The sequence below is a fragment of the Mustela nivalis genome (assembly GCF_964662115.1).
Source record: "Mustela nivalis genome assembly, chromosome: 2".
Lineage (NCBI taxonomy): Eukaryota > Metazoa > Chordata > Mammalia > Carnivora > Mustelidae > Mustela > Mustela nivalis.
This window is the reverse complement of record NC_139021.1, coordinates 43,910,239-43,929,646: the sequence shown is the minus strand read 5'-3', so window position 1 is coordinate 43,929,646 and position 19,408 is coordinate 43,910,239. Positions and strand designations below refer to the sequence as shown.

The 19,408-nt window shown below is 37.9% G+C and overlaps 1 protein-coding gene across 1 annotated transcript in view; it reads left to right on the top strand.

Annotated features, from left to right (window-relative positions):
• Positions 1 to 19,408, top strand: part of NECAB1 (N-terminal EF-hand calcium binding protein 1) — a 203,809-nt gene that overhangs the window by 181,425 nt on the left and 2,976 nt on the right. Inside the window, exons 11-12 of the mRNA XM_082719412.1 lie at positions 16,075 to 16,152; positions 17,471 to 17,562. Coding sequence (XP_082575538.1) covers positions 16,075 to 16,152; positions 17,471 to 17,562 — 170 coding nt within the window. The remainder of the gene's footprint in view (positions 1 to 16,074; positions 16,153 to 17,470; positions 17,563 to 19,408) is intronic.

Below are 19,408 nucleotides of genomic sequence, written 5' to 3'. Positions count from 1 at the left end.
CTAAAGGTTGATCAATTATGTTGATCTTTTCAAAGTAACAGCTCCTAGTTTGATATGTTCTATTGATTTTTTTTTTTTTTTAGTTTCTATTTTGTTTATTTCTACTTTAATATTTCCTCCTCCTACTGGTTTGGGATTTTATTACTTTCCTAACTCTTTTAGGAGGTGTTTCTTCCTTCTTGAGGCAGGCTTATATTGCTCTAAACCTCCCTCTTAGAACCATTTTTGCTGTATCCAAAAGATTTGAACCATTGCATTTTCATTTTAATTTGTCCCATGAGTTTTTAAAGTTCCTCTTTGATTTTGTGGTTGACCCATTGATAGTTAGTAGCATGTTATTAAATCTCCATGTATTTGTGCTCTTTCCAGGTTTTTTTCTTGAGGTTGATTTCTAGTTTCATAACATTCTGTTCAAAAAGATGCATGATATGAAGTCCATCTTTTTTACTTCAATGAGGCTTATTTTGTGGCCTAACATGTGATCTATTTTGGAGAATGTTCCATGTGCCCTTAAAAAGAATGTGTATTCTGCTGTTTAAGGATGGACTGTTCTGAATATATCTCTTAGATGCTTCTGGTCCAGTGTGTCATTCAAAGCCACTGTTTCCTTATTTATTTGATAGATCATTTGGATGATCTATCCATTGTTGTAAGTGGGTGCTAAAGTCCCTTACTATTATTGTATTACTCTTGATTACTTCATGTTTGTTAATCACTGTTTTATGTATGTGAGTGCTTCCAAGTTGGGTGCATAAATATTTATAATTGTTGTATCTTATTGTTGGATTATTCCCTTTATGATTATGTGGTGTCCTTGCCTTTCTTGCAATTTTCATTTTAAAGTCTATTGTGCAGGATGTAAGTATTCATACCGCAGCTTTCTTTTCATGTCCTTTTGCGTGATAAATATTTTTCCATGCCATCACTTTCAATATGCATGTGTCTTTAGGTCTGAAATGCATCTTTTGCAGGCACCACGTAGATGGGTCTTGTTTTTTTAATCCATTCTGTCACCCTATGTCTTTTGATTAGAGCATTTAATCCATTTATATTCAAAATAATTATGGATAGATACAAACTGACTTTTTATTACTTGTTTTATGTTCATTTTTGTAGATTTTCTGTTCTTGCTCTTGTGATTAGTTAGCTTTCTTTGGTGATATACTTGGATTCCTTTCTCCATATTTTTTTCTTATCTATTTTTTTTTAATTCATGGCTTTCATTTTGTATATAACATATTTTGCACCTAGCAGTCTATGCTAAGTTGATGTTTGCTTCAGTTTGAACTCATTCTTTACTCCTGTTCCTCTAAATTTTAGGTGTATAGTGCCAGCTTTATAGCCTTGTATTTTGTGAGTCTTTTGACCAATTTTTATATATGTACTTGATTTTACTCTTTTGTGCTTCCTATTTTTCTTATTCCTACTTATGTTCTTGGCTTTTTCACTCAGTCCCCTTTAACATTTCTTTTGCGGCTGGTTTAGTGGTGATGAACTTAACTTTTGTCTGGGAAACTCTTCATCTCTCCTACTATTCTGAATGACAGCCTTGCTGGATAGAATGTTCTTGGCTGCAGATTCTTCTATTTCAGCATTTTTAAAATTTTTCTTTTATTTTTCTATAAACATGTAATGTATTTTTAGTGCCAGGAGTACAGGTCTGTGAATCGCCAGGTTTACACACTTCATAGCACTCACCATAGCACATACCTTCCCCAATGTTCATAACCCAACCACCTTCTCCCGACCCCTCTCCCCGCAGCAACCCTCAGTTTGTTTTGTGAGATTAAGAGTTTCTTATGGTTTTTCCCCCCTCCCAAACCCATCTTGTTTCATTTATTCTTTTCCTAGCCCCCCAAGTCCCCCAAGGTGCATCTCCACTTCCTCATATCAGGGAGATAATGTGATAGTTGTCTTTCTCCGATTGACTTATTTTGCTAAGCATAATACCCTCTAGTTCAATCCATGTCGTCACAAATGGCAAGATTTCATTTCTTTTGATGGCTGCATAGTATTCCATTGTATATATATACCACATCTTCTATATCCATTCATCTGTTGATGGACATCTAGGTTCTTTCCATAGTTTGGCTATTGTGGACATTGCTGCTATAAACATTCAGGTGCACATACCCCTTTGGATCACTATGTTTGTATCTTTAGGGTAAATACTGAGTAGAGCAATTACTGGGTCATAGGGTAGCCCTATTTTCAACTTTTTGAAGAACCTCCATGCTGCTTTCCAAAGTGGTTGCACCATCCTCGCCAACATCTGTCATATCCTGACTTGTTAATTTTAGCCATTCTGACTGGTGTGAGGTGGTATCTCCTTGTGGTTCTGATTTGTATTTCCCTGATTCCAAGTGATGTGGAACGTTTTCTTATGTGTCTGTTGGTCATCTGGGTATCTTCTTTGCAGAAATATCTATTCATGTCCTCTGCCCATTTCTTGATTGGATTATTTGTTCTTGGTTTTGAGTTTGCTAAGCTCTTTATAGATTTTGGACACTAGCCCTTTATCTGATATGTCGTTTGCAAATATCTTCTCCCATTCTGTCAGTTGTCTTTTGGTTTTGTTAACTGTTTCCTTTGCTGTGCAAAAGCTTTTGATCTTGATGAAATCCCATAGTTCATTTTGCCTTGCTTCCCTTGCCTTTGGCAATATTCTTAGGAAGAAGTTGCTGCGGCTGAAGTCAGAGAGGTTACTGCCTGTGTTCTCCTCAAGGATTTGAATGGATTCCTTTCTCAAATTGAGGTCCTTCATCCATTTTGAGTGTATTTTTGTGTGCGGTGTAAGGAAATGGTCCAATTTCATTTTCTGCATGTGGCTGTCCAATTTTCCCAACACCATTTGTTGAAGAGGCTGTCTTTTTCCCATTGGACATTTTTTCCTGCTTTGTCGAAGATTAGTTGACCATAGAGTTGAGGGTCTATTTATAGGCTCTCTATTCTGTTCCATTGATCTCTGGGTCTGTTTTTGTGCCAGTACCATGCTGTCTTGATGATGACAGCTTTGTAATAGAGCTTAAAGTCTGGAATTGTGATGCCCCCAACTTTGGCTTTCTTTTTCAATATCCCTTTGGCTATTCGAGGTCTTTTCTGGTTCCATATAGATTTTAGGGTTATTTGTTCCATTTCTTTGAAAAAAATGGATGGTATTTTGATAGGGATTGCATGAAATGTGTAGATTGCTTTAGGTAGCATAGACATTTTCACAATATTTGTTCTTCCAATCCAGGAGCATGGAACATTTTTCCATTTCTTTGTCTTCCTCAATTTCTTTCATGAGTATTTTATAGTTTTCTGAGTATAGATTCTTTGCCTCTTTGGTTAGGTTTATTCCTAGGTATCTTATGGTTTGGGGTGCAACTGTAAATGGGATTGACTCCTTAATTTCTCTTTCTTCTGTCTTGTTGTTTGTGTAGAGGAATGCAACTGATTTCTGTGCATTGATTTTATATCCTGACACTTTACTGAATTCCTACACAAGTTCTAGCAGATTTGGAGTGGAGTCTTTTGGGTTTTCCACATATAGTATCATCTCATCTGCAAAGAATATAGTTTGACTTCTTCTTTGCTGATTTGGATGCCTTTAGTTTTTTTTGTTGTTGTTGTTGTCTGACTGCTGAGGCTAGGACTTCTAGTATTGTGTTGAATAGCAGTAGTGATAATGGACATCCCTGCCATGTTCCTGACCTTAGCAGAAAAGCTTTCAGTTTTTCTCCATTGAGAATGATATTTGCGGTGGGTTTTTCACTGATGACTTTAATAATATTGAGGTGTGTGCCCTCTATCCCTACACTTTGAAGAGTTTTGATCAGGAAGGGATGCTGTACTTTGTCAAATGCTTTTTCGGCATCTGTTGAAAGTATCACATGGTGCTTCTTTCTTTTATTAATGTATTGCATCACATTGATTGATTTTCAGATGTTGAACCAAACTTGCAGCACTGGAATACAACCCACTTGGTCATGGTGATTAATCCTTTTAATGTACCTTTGGATCCTATTGGCTAGTATTTTGGTGAGAATTTTCACATTTGTGTTCATCAAGGATATTGGTCTGTAATTCTCTTTTTTGATGGGATCCATGTCTGGTTTTGGGATCAGGATGATGCTGGCCTCATAAAATGAGTTTGGAAGTTTTCCTTCCATTTCTATTTTTTGGAACAATTTCAGTAGAATAAGAATTAATTCTTCTTTAAATGTTTGGTAGAATTCCTCTGGGAGGCCATCTGGCCCTGGGCTTTTGTTTGTTTGGAGATTTTTGATGACTGTTTCAATCTTCTTACTGTTTATGGGTCTGTTCAGGCTTTCTATTTCTTCCTGGGTCAGTTGTGGTAGTGTATATGTCCCGAGGAATGCATCCATTTTCTTCCAGTTTGTCAAATTTGTTTGCGTAGAGTTGCTCATAGTATGTTCTTATAATTGTCTGTATTTTTTTGGTGTTAGTTGTGATCTCTCCTCTTTTATTCATGATTTTATTTATTTGGGCCCTCTTTCCTTTTTGATAAGTCTGGCCAGGCATTTATCAATCTTATTACTTCTTTCAAAGATCCAGCTCCTAGTTTCGTTGATTTGTTCTATTGGTTTTTTGGTTTCTATTTTATTGATTTCTGCTCTGATCTTAATGATTTCTCTTCTCCTGCTGGGTTTAGGCTATCTTTGTTATTCTTTCTCTAGCTCCTTTAGGTGTAGGGTTAGGTTGTGTATTTGAGACTTTTCTTGTTTCTTGAGAAAGCCTTGGACCACTATATATTTTCCTCTCAGGACTGCCTTTGCTGTGTCCCACAGATTTTGAATAATTGTGTTTTCATTATCATTTGTTTCCAAGAATTTTTTCTATTCTTCTTCAGTTTCCTGGTTGACCCATTCATTCTTTAGAAGGATGCTGTATTGGCTCCAAGGATTTGGGTTCTTTCCAACTTTCCTCTTGTGATTGTGTTCTAGTTCAGAGCATTGTGGTCTGAAAATTTGCAGGAAATGATCCCAGGCTTTTGATACCGGCTGAGACCTGATTTAGGACCAAGGAAGTGATCTACTCTGGAGACTATTCCATGTGCACTAGAGAAGAATGTGTATTCTGTTGCTTTGGGATGGAATGTTCTGGATATATCTGTGATGTCCATCTGGTCCAGTGTGTCATTTAAGGCCTTTATTTCCTTGTTGATTTTTTTTTAATATAATTTTTTATTTTTTATAAACATATATTTTTATCCCCAGGGGTACAGGTCTGTGAATCACCAGGTTTATACACTTCACAGCACTCACCAAAACACATACCCTCCCCAATGTCCATAATACCACCCCCTTCTCCCAAACCCCCTCCCCCCGGCAACCCTCAGTTTGTTTTGTGAGATTAAGAGTCACTTATGGTTTGTCTCCCTCCCAATCCCATCTTGTTTCATTTATTCTTCTCCTACCCACTTAAGCCTACATGTTGCATCACCACTTCCTCATATCAGGGAGATCATATGATAGTTGTCTTTCTCTGCTTGACTTATTTCGCTAAGCATGATATGCTCTAGTTCCATCCATGTTGTCGCAAATGGCAAGATTTCATTTCTTTTGATGGCTGCATAGTATTCCATTGTGTATATATACCACTTCTTCTTGATCCATTCATCTGTTGATGGACATCTAGGTTCTTTCCATAGTTTGGCTATTGTGGACATTGCTGCTATAAACATTCGAGTACACGTGCCCCTTTGGATCACTACGTTTGTATCTTTAGGGTAAATACCCAGTAGTGCAATTGCTGGGTCATAGGGCAGTTCTATTTTCAACATTTTGAGGAACCTCCATGCTGTTTTCCAGAGTGGCTGCACCAGCTTGCATTCCCACCAACAGTGTAGGAGGGTTCCCCTTTCTCCGCATCCTCGCCAGCATCTGTCATTTCCTGACTTGTTGATTTTAGCCATTCTGACTGGTGTGAGGTGATATCGCATTGTGGTTTTGATTTGTATTTCCCTGATGCCGAGTGATATAGAGCACTTTTTCATGTGTCTGTTGGCCATCTGGATGTCTTCTTTGCAGAAATGTCTGTTCATATCCTTTGCCCATTTCTTGATTGGATTATTTGTTCTTTGGGTGTTGAGTTTGCTAAGTTCTTTATAGATTCTGGACACTAGTCCTTTATCAGATATGTCGTTTGCAAATATCTTCTCCCATTCTGTCAGTTGTCTTTTGGTTTTGTTAACTGTTTCCTTTGCTGTGCAAAAGCTTTTGATCTTGATGAAATCCCAATAGTTCATTTTTTCCCTTGCTTCCCTTGCCTTTGGCGTTGTTCCTAGGAAGATGTTGCTGCGGCTGAGGTCGAAGAGGTTGCTGCCTGTGTTCTCCTCAAGGATTTTGATGGATTCCTTTCGCACATTGAGGTCCTTCATCCATTTTGAGTCTATTTTCGTGTGTGGTGTAAGAAAATGGTCCAATTTCATTTTTCTGCATGTGGCTGTCCAATTTTCCCAACACCATTTATTGAAGAGGCTGTCTTTTTTCCATTGGACATTCTTTCCTGCTTTGTCGAACATGAGTTGACCATAGAGTTGAGGGTCTATTTCTGGGCTCTCTATTCTGTTCCATTGATCTCTGGGTCTGTTTTTGTGCCAGTACCATGCTGTCTTGATGATGACAGCTTTGTAATAGAGCTTGAAGTCCGGGATTGTGATGCCACCAACGTTGGCTTTCTTTTTCAATATCCCTTTAGCTATTCGAGGTCTTTTCTGGTTCCATATAAATTTTAGAATTATTTGTTCCATTTCTTTGAAAAAGATGGATGGTACTTTGATAGGAATTGCATTAAATGTGTAGATTGCTTTAGGTAGCATAGACATTTTCACAATATTTATTCTTCCAATCCAGGAGCATGGAACATTTTTCCATTTCTTTGTGTCTTCCTCCATTTCTTTCATGAGTACTTTATAGTTTTCTGAGTATAGATTCTGTGTCTCTTTGGTTAGGTTTATTCCTAGGTATCTTATGGTTTTGGGTGCAATTGTAAATGGGATGGACTCCTTAATTTCTCTTTCTTCTGTCTTGTTGTTGGTGTAGAGAAATGCAACTGATTTCTGTGCATTGATTTTATATCCTGACACTTTACTGAATTCCTGTACAAGTTCTAGCAGTTTTGGAGTGGAGTCTTTTGGGTTTTCCACATATAGTATCATATCATCTGCGAAGAGTGATAATTTGACTTCTTCTTTGCCGATTTGGATGCCTTTAATTTCCTTTTGTTGTCTGATTGCTGAGGCTAGGACCTCTAGTACTATGTTGAATAGCAGTGGTGATATCCTTGTTGATTTTTTGCTTGGATGATCTGTCCATTTCAGTGAGGGGAGTGTTAAAGTCCCCTACTATTATTGTATTATTGTTGATGTGTTCCTTTGATTTTGTTATTAATTGGTTTATATGGTTGGCTGCTCCCATCATAGGGGCATAGATATTTAAAATTGTTAGATCTTCTTGTTGGACAGATCCTTTGAGTATGATATAGTGTCCTTCCTCATCTCTTATTATAGTCTTTGGCTTAAAATATAATTGATCTGATATAAGGATTGCCACTCTGCTTTCTTCTGATGTCCATTAGTATGGTGACTTGTTTTCCACCCCATCACTTTAAATCTGGAGGTGTCTTCGGGTCTAAAATGAGTTTCTTGTGGGCAGCATATTGATGGGTTTTGTTTTTTTATCCATTCTGCTACCCTGTGTCTTTTGATTGGGGCACTTAGCCCATTAACATTCAGGGTAACTATTGAGAGATATGAGTTTACTGCCATTGTATTGCCTTAAGGTGACTGTTACTGTATATTTTCTCTGTTCCTTTCTGATCTACTAATTTTAAGGTCTCTCTTTGCTTAGAGGACCCCTTTCAGTATTTCCTGTAGAGCTGGTTTGGTGTTTGCAAATTCTTACAGTTTTTGTTTGTCCTGGAAGCTTTTTATCTCTCCTTCTATTTTCAATGATAGTCTAGCTGGATATAGTATTCTTGGCTGCATGTTTTTCTCGTTTAGTGCTCTGAATATATCATGCCAGTTCTTTCGGGCCTGCCAGGTCTCTGTAGATAAGTCTGCTGCCAATCTAATATTTTTACCATTGTATGTTACAGACTTCTTTTTCCAGGCTGCTTCCAGGATTTTCTCTTTGTCGCTAAGACTTGTAAATTTTACTATTCAGTGACAGGATGTGGACCTATTCTTGTTGATTTTGAGGGGGGTTCTCTGTATCTCTGGATTTTGATACTTGTTCCCTTTGCCATACTAAGGAAATTCTCTCCAATAATTCTCTCCAATATACCTTCTGCTCCCCTCTCTCTTCTTTTTCCGGAATCCCAATTATTCTAATATTGTTTCGTCTTGTGGTGTCATTTATCTCTCGAATTCTCCCCCTCGAGGTCCAGTAGCTGTTTGTCCCTCTTTTGCTCAGCTTCTTTATTCACTGTCATTTGGTCTTCTATATCGCTAATTCTTTCTTCTGCCTCATTTATCCTAGCAGTGAGAACCTCCATTTTTTATTGCACCTCATTAATAGCTTTTTTGATTTCAACTTGGTTAGATTTTAGTTCTTTTATTTCTCCAGAAAGAGCTTTTATCTCTCTGGAGAGGGTTTCTCTAGTATCTTCCATGCCTTTTTCGAGCCCGGCTAGAACCTTGAGAATTGTCATTCTGAACTCTAGATCTGACATATTACCAATGTCTATCTGGATTAGGTCCTTAGCCTTCGGTACTGCCTCTTGTTCTATTTTTATGTTGAGATTTTTTGCTTTGTCATTTTGTCCACATAAGAGTATATTAAGGAGCAATTAAAATACTAAAAGGGTGACAAAGACCCCAGGAAAATATGCTTTAACAAAATCATGAGAGCGAGAAAGGGGATAAAAAGAGGTTCAGAAAAAAAAAAAAAAGAAAGAAAGAAACAATTAAAAAAAAGAAAAAAAATAAAGAAAAAATATAAAAAAGAATATATATATATTAAACTAGTTAAAAAAGAAAAGGGTAAAAGTTAAAAAAAAATTTAGAAGAAAAAAAATTAAAAAAGAAAATGCCTTGAAGCTAGAACTCAATCACAAGAGGAAAGTTGGAAAGAACCCAAATCCTTGGAGACTAAACAACATCCTTCTAAAGAATGAATGGGTCAACCAGGAAATTAAAGAAAAATTGAAAAAATTCATGGAAACAAATGATAATGAAATGTTCAAAATCTGTGGGACACAGCAAAGGCAGTCCTGAGAGGAAAATATATAGTGGTACAAGCCTTTCTCAAGAAACAAGAAAGGTCTCAAGTACACAACCTAACCCTACACCTAAAGAAGCTTGAGAAAGAACAAGAAAGAAACCCTAAACCCAGCAGGAGAAGAGAAATCATGAAGATCAGAGCAGAAATCAATGAAATAGAAACCAAAAAATCAATAGAACAAATCAACGAAACTAGGAGCTGGATCTTTGAAAGAAATAATAAGATTGATAAATGCCTGGCCAGACTTATCAAAAAGAAAAGAGAAAGGACCCAAATAAATAAAATCATGAGTGAAAGAGGAGAGATCACAACTAATACCAAAGAAATACAGACAATTACAAGAACATACTATGACCAACTCTACGCAAACAAATTTGACAACCTGGAAAAAATGGATGCATTCCTAGGGACATATACACTACCACAACTGACCCAGGAAGAAATAGAAAGCCTGAACAGACCCATAACCAGTAAGGAGATTGAAACACTCATCAAAAATCTCCAAACGAACAAAAGCCCAGGGCCAGATGGCTTCACAGGGAAAGAAGAATTAATTCCTGTTCTTCTGAAACTGTTCCAAAAAATAGAAATGGAAGGAAAACTTCCAAACTCATTTTATGAGATCAGCATCACCTTGATCCCAAAATCAGACAAGGATCCCATCAAAAAAGAGAATTACAGACCAATATCCTTGATGAACACAAATGTGAAAATTCTACCAGAATACTAGCCAATAGGATTTAAAAGTACATTAAAAGGATTCTTTACCACAACCAAGTGGGATTTATTCCAGGGCTGCAAGGTTGGTTCAACATCTGCAAATCAATCAATGTGATACAACACATCAATAAAAGAAAGAACAAGAACCATATGACACACTCAGTAGATGCTGAAAATGCATTTGACAAAGTACAGCATCCCTTCCTGATCAAAACTCCTCAGAGTGTAGGGATAGAGGGCACACACCTCAATATCATCAAAGCCATCAATGAAAACGCCACCGCAAATATCATTCTCAATGGAGAAAAACTGAAAGCATTTCCGCTGAGGTCCAGAACACGGCAGGGATGTCCATTATCACCACTGCTATTCAACATAGTACTAGAAGTCTTAGCCTCAGCAATCAGACAACAAAAGGAAATTAAAGGCATCCAAATTGGCAAAGAAGAAGTCAAACTATCACTCTTCGCAGATGATATGATACTATATGTGGAAAACCCAAAAGACTCCACTCCAAAACTGCTAGAACTTGTACAGGAATTCAGTAAAGTGTCAGGATATAAAATCAATGCACAGAAATCAGTTGCATTTCTCTACACCAACAACAAGACAGAAGAAAGAGAAATTAAGGAGTCCATCCCATTTACAATTGCACCCAAAACCATAAGATACCTAGGAATAAACCTAACCAAAGAGACACAGAATCTATACTCAGAAAACTATAAAGTACTCATGAAAGAAATGGAGGAAGACACAAAGAAATGAAAAAATGTTCCATGCTCCTGGATTGGAAAAATAAATATTGTGAAAATGTCTATGCTACCTAAAGCAATCTACACATTTATTGCAATCCCTATCAAAGTACCATCCATCTTTTTCAAAGAAATGGAACAAATAATTCTAAAATTTATATGGAACCAGAAAAGACCTCGAATAGCTAAAGGGATATTGAAAAAGAAAGCCAACGTTGGTGGCATCACAATTCCGGACTTCAAGCTCTATTACAAAGCTGTCATCATCAAGACAGCATGGTACTGGCACAAAAACAGACCCAGAGATCAATGGAACAGAATAGAGAGCCCAGAAATAGACCCTCAACTCTATGGTCAACTCATGTTCGACAAAGCAGGAAAGAATGTCTAATGGGAAAAAGACAGCCTCTTCAATAAATGGTGTTGGGAAAATTGGACAGCCACATGCAGAAAAATGAAATTGGACCATTTTCTTACACCACACACGAAAATAGACTCAAAATGGATGAAGGACCTCAATGTGCGAAAGGAATCCATCAAAATCCTTGAGGAGAACACAGGCAGCAACCTCTTCGACCTCAGCTGCAGCAATATCTTCCTAGGAACATCGCCAAAGGCAAGGGAAGCAAGGGAAAAAATGAACTATTGGGATTTCATCAAGATCAAAAGCTTTTGCACAGCAAAGGAAACAGTTAACAAAACCAAAAGACAACTGACAGAATGGGAGAAGATATTTGCAAACGACATATCAGATAAAGGACTAGTGTCCAAAATCTATAAAGAACTTAGCAAACTCAACACCCAAAGAACAAATAATCCAATCAAGAAATGGGCAGAGGACATGAACAGACAATTCTGCAAAGAAGACATCCAGATGGCCAACAGACACATGAAAAAGTGCTCCATATCACTCGGCATCAGGGAAATAGAAATCAAAACCACAATGCGATATCACCTCACACCAGTCAGAATGGCTAAAATCAACAAGTCAGGAAATGACCGATGCTGGCGAGGATGCGGAGAAAGGGGAACCCTCCTACACTGTTGGTGGGAATGCAAGCTGGTGCAACCGCTCTGGAAAACAGCATGGAGGTTCCTCAAAATGTTGAAAATAGAACTGCCCTATGACCCAGCAATGGCACTACTGGGTATTTACCCTAAAGATACAAACGTAGTGATCCAAAGGGGCATGTGCACCCGAATGTTTATAGCAGCAATGTCCACAATAGCCAAACTATGGAAAGAACCTAGATGTCTATCAGCAGATGAATGGATCAAGAAGAAGTGGTATATATACACAATGGAATACTATGCAGCCATCAAAAGAAATGAAATCTTGCCATTTACGACAACATGGATGGAACTAGAGCATATCATGCTTAGTGAAATAAGTCAAGCAGAGAAAGACAACTATCATATGATCTCCCTGATATGAGGAAGTGGTGATGCAACATGGGGGCTTAAGTGGGTAGGAGAAGACTAAATGAAACAAGATGGGATTGGGAGGGAGACAAACCATAAATGACTCTTAATCTTACAAAACAAACTGAGGGTTGCTGGGGGGGGGGGTTGGGAGAAGGGTGGGTGGAGTTATGGACATTGGCGAGGGTATGTGCTTTGGTGAGTGCTGTGAAGTGTGTAAACCTGGTGTTTCACAGACCTGTACCCCTGGCGATAAAATACATGTTTATAAAAAAAGAATTAATTAATTAATTAATTAAAAAAAATCTAATTGTTCTAAGGATTGCCACTCCTGCTTTCTTCTGATGTCCATTAGCATGGTAAATTCTTTTCCACGCCCTCACTTTAGATCTGGAGGTGTCTTTGGGCTTAAAATGAGTTTCTTGGAGGCAACATATAGATGGTTTATTTTTTTTTTTTTTATCCATTCTCATACCCTGTGCTTTTGATTGGGGCATTTAGCCCATTAACATTCAGGGTAACTATTGAGAGATATGAATTTAGTGCCATTGTATTGCCTGTAAGGTGAATGTTACTGTATATTGTCTCTGTTCCTTTCTGATCTACCACTTGTAGGCTCTCTCTTTGCTTAGAGGACCCCTTTCAGTATTTCCTGTAGAGCTGGTTTGGTGTTTACAAATTCTTTCAGTTTTTGTTTGTCCTGGAAGCTTTTTATCTCTCCTTCTATTTTCAATGATAGCCTAGCTGAATATAGTATTCTTGGCTGCATGTTTTTCTCATTTAGTGCTCTGAAAATATCATGCCAGCTCTTTCTGGCCTGCCAGATTTCTGTGGATAATTCTGCTGCCAATCTAATATTTTTACCATTGTATGTTACAGACCTCTTTTCCCTGGCTGCTTTCAGAATTTTCTCTTTGTCACTAAGACTTGTAAATTTTACTATTAGGTGACGGGGTGCGGGCCTATTCTTATTGATGTTGAGGGGCGTTCTCTGAACCTCCTGAATTTTGATGCTCGTTCCCTTGGCCATATTGGGTAAATTCTCCCCAATAATTCTCTCCAGTATACCCTCTGCTCCCCTCTCTCTTTCTTCTTCTTCTGGAATCCCAATTATTCTAATGTTTCGTCTTATGGTGTCACTTATCTCTCGAATTCTCCCCTTGTGGTCCAGAAGCTGTTTGTCCCTCTTTTGCTCAGCTTCTTTATTCTCTGTCATTTGGTCTTCTATATGGCTAATTCTTTCTTTGCCTCATTTATCCTAGCAGTGAGGGCCTCTATTTTTGATTGCACCTCATTAATAGCTTTTTTTATTTCAACTTGGTTAGATTTTTTTTTATTTCTCCAGAAAGGGCTTTTATATCTCTCGAGAGGGTTTCTCTAATATCTTCCATGCCTTTTTCGAGCCCGGCTAGAACCTTAAGAATTGTCATTCTGAACTCTAGATCTGACATACTACCAATGTCTGTATTGATTAGGTCCCTAGCCTTTGGTACTGCCTCTTGTTTTTTTGTGGTGAATTTTTCCACCTTGTCATTTTGTCCAGATAAGAATATATGACGGCGCAAGTAAAATACTAAAAAATAGGTTGTTGCCTGGGGTGGCAACAACCCCTGGAAGATATGCTTTAATTAAATCAGAAGAGATCTCAAATCGTGAGGGGGGAGAAAGGGGATTAAAAAGAGTTTCAGAAATAAAAAGGAAAAAAAAATAAAAGAATTACCAAAACAAAACGAATAAAGAAAAGTATAAAAAAGAAAACTTATATAAACTAGTTTAAAAAAGTTAAGAATTTTAGCAGAAGAGAAGAAAAATGAAAAAGAAAAAAAATTAACTGCAAGACTAAAAAATCCCAAGGAGAAAGCCATGAGTTCTGTGCTTTGCTTTCTCCTCCTCTGGAATTCTGCTGCTCTCCTTGGTATTGAAACTGCACTCCTTGGTAGGTGAACTTGGTCTTGGCTTGATTTCTTGTTGATCTTCTGAGGAAGGGGCCTGCTGTAGTGACTCTCAAGTGTCTTTGCCCCAGGCGGAATTGCACTGCCCTTGTCAGGGGCCGGGCTGAGTAATCCACTCGGGTTTGCTTTCAGGAGCTTTTGTTCCCTGACCTTTTTTTCCCTGAGTTCCGGAGGACAGGAATACAAATGGCAGCCTCCTGGTCTCCGGTCCGGAGGAGCCACGAGCCCGGGGCCCCACTCCCCAGTGCGCCCCCAGAGAACAGCGCCCAGTAACTCCCGTCTGCCTCTCCTCCAGCCGCACTCCGAGCTCACCGAGCCTGTGACCGGTTCACGGTAACCCGGAGCTGAGAGCTCACTCCTTGGCTCTGTTTCTGTAGCCGGCTGCCCCGTTCCAATACCCGCAAGCTCTGCAACACTCAGACACCCCCGATCCTTCTGTGACCCTGCGGGACCTGAGGCCACACTGACCCCGCATGGTCTTCTCCTTGGTTTAGCCTCTGGAGCGATGTCCCTCAGCAGAACAGACTTTTAAAAGTCCTGATTTTGTGCTCTGGTGCTCTGCCACTTGCCGGAAGCCGGCCCCTCCCCCCGGGGTCTATCTTCCTGTCGCTTTGGATTCACTTCTCCGCCTGTCCTACCTTTCAGAAAGTGGTTGTTTTTCTGTTTCTAGAATCGCTGTTCTTCTCTTCCATCTGCCAATGGATTTGCAGGTGTTTGCAATCTTTAGATAAGCTATCTAGCTGATCTCCTGCTAGCTGAAGTAGTCTCAGCCTGCTACTTCTCCGCCATCTTGACTCTTCCCCCCTCCCTGGAATTTTTTAAAGTCATCTTTGTATTTGTCTCCCATCCTCCCATAAATTTATGAATCTGTCCCCTCCTCTTTTCTACCTTAATTTGGATCTTTGTTATTACTCACTAAGCGATTTCACCACCTTTCTAGCTTTTCTTCCTGTGTTGTATTTACTGTTCTCCACGGGATAACCCACACCACCACCAGGATCGATTAAATCTAGCCTTCATCCCAATGTGTCTTTTCAGCAGACCCCCCAATCCAGCTCCTCCAAAATACATCACATAGCCTTTTAGCCACTCTCAGGCTGGTCAGAGAGTTGCAAGGGACAAATCTGTCTGTCCTAAATTGGAAAAGCAAACAAACAAAAAATTGACAATTATGGCTAGAATGTGGACTCTCAAAGTTGGAGAAAATTGAGGTGTGTGTGTGTGTGTGTGTGTGTGCGTGCATGCTTGCATATGTGCGTGTGTGTGAAAGAGAGAAAACCAGTGGGCCCCGGCAAGCCAGAAGTGTGTGTGTGTGTGTGTGTGTGTGTGGGAGAGAGAGAGAGAGAGAGAGAGAACGAACCATGGGCATGACAAACCAGAAACCTTGCAGCAGTCAATCCAAGGATGGGATAAGGCCAGGAATTTGGAAAAAGCTATATGGAGGCAGACAGGATAGATTCAAAGATCTGCACTTGAGGTCAAGTACAAATGCACACATACAACATTTTTTGGAACCATAAGACAACAAATATTCATGTCTATTACATACTGAGATGATTTTCATGATAACAAACCAAAAAATTAAAAAATTATGTCAAACAATACAGACATATTGAACTAATCAATTCTTCACAAAACTTTCATTTTCATGCAGGCACCATAGGTTTTTTCCATATGAATAGGTAAGATTGTTTCACACCACATACAGAGATAATTAGAAAAATTAGTTTGCTTCTTGGGGCACCTGTGTGGCTGTTGGTTAAGCATCTGACTCTTGATTTCAGCTCAGGTCATGATCTCAGTGTCCTAGATCAAGTCCCATGTAGGGCTCCTTGCTCAGCGTGGGCCATGCTTGAGATTCTCTCCCTCTGCCTCTCCCTCCACTTGAGCTTGCTCACACTCTCTCTCTCTAAAATAAATAACTAGAATCTTTAAAATTAGTTTGCTTCTTGTCTTTAATTTCCCATGGCTACTTACAATTTTTCTTTTCCATTTCAGTATTTCCATACAGAAGCTTTCCAATGAATCTCGGTACATTATTTATGAGTTTTGGGAGAACAGCAGTGTGTGGAATAGGTAAGTAACACTAGGCTTTTTTGGGGGGTAAGGCAAGGAGGGGGAAATATACATGATGTTTTTAGAACTTGTAGGAAAAGCTCTATTCCCTTTACCTTAAAATCTATCCCATTTGTTCGTTTTCCTAAATCCCACCCTTTTAAGAATTTATTTCATAGATTAGAAACCCTTCTCTTCTTGAAGCACAAATACTTTTGGTAATGATCCTCCTTTAAGTATAACCACTTTACTGATGTTGTCAAGTAAGAGTTAGATATGGGTCGTGGGTGTCTTAAGTACCAGGAGGTTGGGAGGACAAAGGACACAGAAAAGGAAGGATGAGAAAATAATTTTACTTTCTAATTTTTCATAAACTTTGTGGCATTTTACTTTACAGTAAAACTATAACAGTTAACACCATCATGGCTTAAGTTTCTAAATATCTTTAAACTGCAAAAAAATTTAAAAATCAACTTCTCTTGGTAAGCATTCTATAGTGTATAATGTATATCAAACCATATTGTACATGTTGAATGTAGATATTTGTCAGTAACTTCTCAACAAAGTTAAACCAATACACCTCTTTTAAATTAAGATAATTACAAATAGGTAACATACAATTGGAAAAATGGGATGAAGAAAATTATTGCTATTGAAATTATATAGTACTAGTTTGTTTTAAATGGCAGAGAATACAGCCCTCTATTAAGCCCATATTTAAGGTTTTAAATATGGTAATGAAAGTAATAGAATACCAGGAAATTTAGTTATAAATTTACCTAATTTAGTTATAAATTTACCTAAAAGTTTTATTTTTGTGACTATTTTAAAACTATAATATATAATGACACAAATAGAATTTCAAACACAGAAGAGAGCTAAAGCCAACTTACTTAATCCTGTACTCAAGACCTACACTTTAAGATAAATGATTTTTCTTTTTTTCCCTAGAGAGAGGAAAATCTATAGTCTCTCTTCTTAGCTATCCTACTTTGAAATCATTCTGACATCCAGTATATTCTTTTTTCTGTTTAAGCTACTTTCTGCAATTAAAGTCTTTCTCCTTTTATTTTCCATGGGAATTAATGTTCTTATTCTTAATTACATTTATATAATTAATTAATATATTGCAATCTTATTATTATATATTTTTATATTGAAGACTTTTAAAAGTCTTCAGAAATTTTGTTTTTTAAGGCCAAATAACCATAAAAAGTCTATATTCAGAGACTTAATCCAAATCATCCAAAACCTTGCCACCGAGACTGAAGTCGATCTGTTGCACTCTACTTAGATTATAAAAGAAGCGCACAGCCTTAACCTGTAATTATTTATACAGCCACCTTCAGACAAATTATAGCAAGACATTCCAGAGAAGCAACGTGGACTTCTTGGAAACTCCAGAACTGACATCTACTATGCTAGTTCCTGGTAATTATCCTGATTTCAGTGCTTATATGCTTTTGTATTGTCTCTTGCTTTTAAAAGATGTATTTCTTACCCCCAAACCAAAATCAGTGGTGCTCTCTTTATTAGATCTTAAAATCTAAAAGTGGGGGGAGGAAATAGATCTATATAGTCTATTGTCTTTACTACTTAGTTGATCCTATTTGTATTCCTGGCTATATTAAACCTAGTATTAGTCATTTTTTTCTAGTCACATAGAGTAACCTATCTCACAAACTTGGGGAGTCAAATCATGACATGTCCAAAAAAATTTATTCAAATGTTTTACCATATTATAATTTAGTGTACTGAATAAATTTGAAATGTGTAACCCATAGATTGCAGATCTGAATTATGCTGAAAATATTTTTAATAGCTGTTAAAATACTATTTGTAATTGGAGGAAAGCAGAATGGAAAGAGAAAATCGAAATTGTCTAAGAAGTTTCACGTAGCCAAGGCTTAAGATAATTGAGAACCAAAATTCATTTGTTCATCTACCCTTCCAGTCACCAATTAAATATATTTACTGAGTGTTTTATGGGTTAGGTACTGAGGATACTGGGATGCTTAGCTTTACTAGTGCTAGTTCCAATTTTGAATAAACATTATGTTGGGAGCTAGAGAGAGTGCAAAGTAAAAATTCAGTCCCTTCCCATAAAATGCTGTTCAGTAGGAAAGACAAATACTTGCAGAAAAAAACAAGCTCCAGCATAACACAGTAGTTACTGCTGGTATCATAATATGCATGTATATTTAGAGAAGGGATTGCTTTTTAACAGTTTTTTTTTAAAAAAAGATGACCTGGAGTTTGAACTTTAAAGCAGAGTTGGACAAATAAAGATGGAAGAGACTTTGCTAGAAGTAAAATGTAGACATGAACAAAATATAAGATGTTAATGTTCTTGGCTAATTGGTACAAAGGTAAGAATAAGGCATAGGGCTTGGTACATGTAGAGAGAGAGGAGAGTAGGAAATCAGGTTGAAAATATGAGTTTGAACTTAGTAATATGGATTCGTTAAAGGTTTCTGAGAGGCATAGTGAATGCTCTAATCAGTAGTAACTGGCAGGAGGGAGAAAGGTGGGTATCATGGAGAGGTGACAGATTGGTCAGGTAGGGCAATAATCTAGGCCAGAAAAAAGAAGGCATCTGAACCAGGAGCTACCCAGAGAGAGTTCCTTTGCCAATACAGTTTTCAGGAGTTAACCATGGCAAGATATTTGAAGCCTGGGTTTAGTGAGAAAGGGTATAAATAAGAACAACTATCTGACAAAAGCATAAGAAAGTGCCTTTATTTAAAAGGGAAGGGAAAGCCTCTAAAGAGACAGAGGGGAACCACTCAGAGGTGGAGAGTCAGAGTAGTCAATTAGCAAGGAAACTGAAAGAGAAATACCATGCAAGGAACAGTGCTTGTCAGGGGCCTGTGTGGTGGGGTGGGACTGAAGAGAATGGGACTGAAACCTGGATTTGACAAGAGGTCACTGTTCAAGAGAACAGTTTTAATGCAGTGGTAGGGTAGATTTCAATGGATTAGGGAATAAATGGAAAGTGAAAAGGTAAATTCTAGAATTGAAGGTAGGTGAGGAGATGGGGGAGATCAGGTGTGAATGTTTTCCAGTCAGCAGCCTACCATCTCTGCCTGAGCTTTAGGTATATACTTACTCTAGATCTTAAGGACACGTTTATGGACTTACAGAATTTCCCTTGCTTATATCTCAGACTTACTACTCAAATAAGAAAGCCATGAATATGGCTGAAATTTTTGTTCTTTCTCTCTGAGAGCATTCCCTAATTTGGAGAGAAAAGTTGGGCACAAATAATACTGGATCG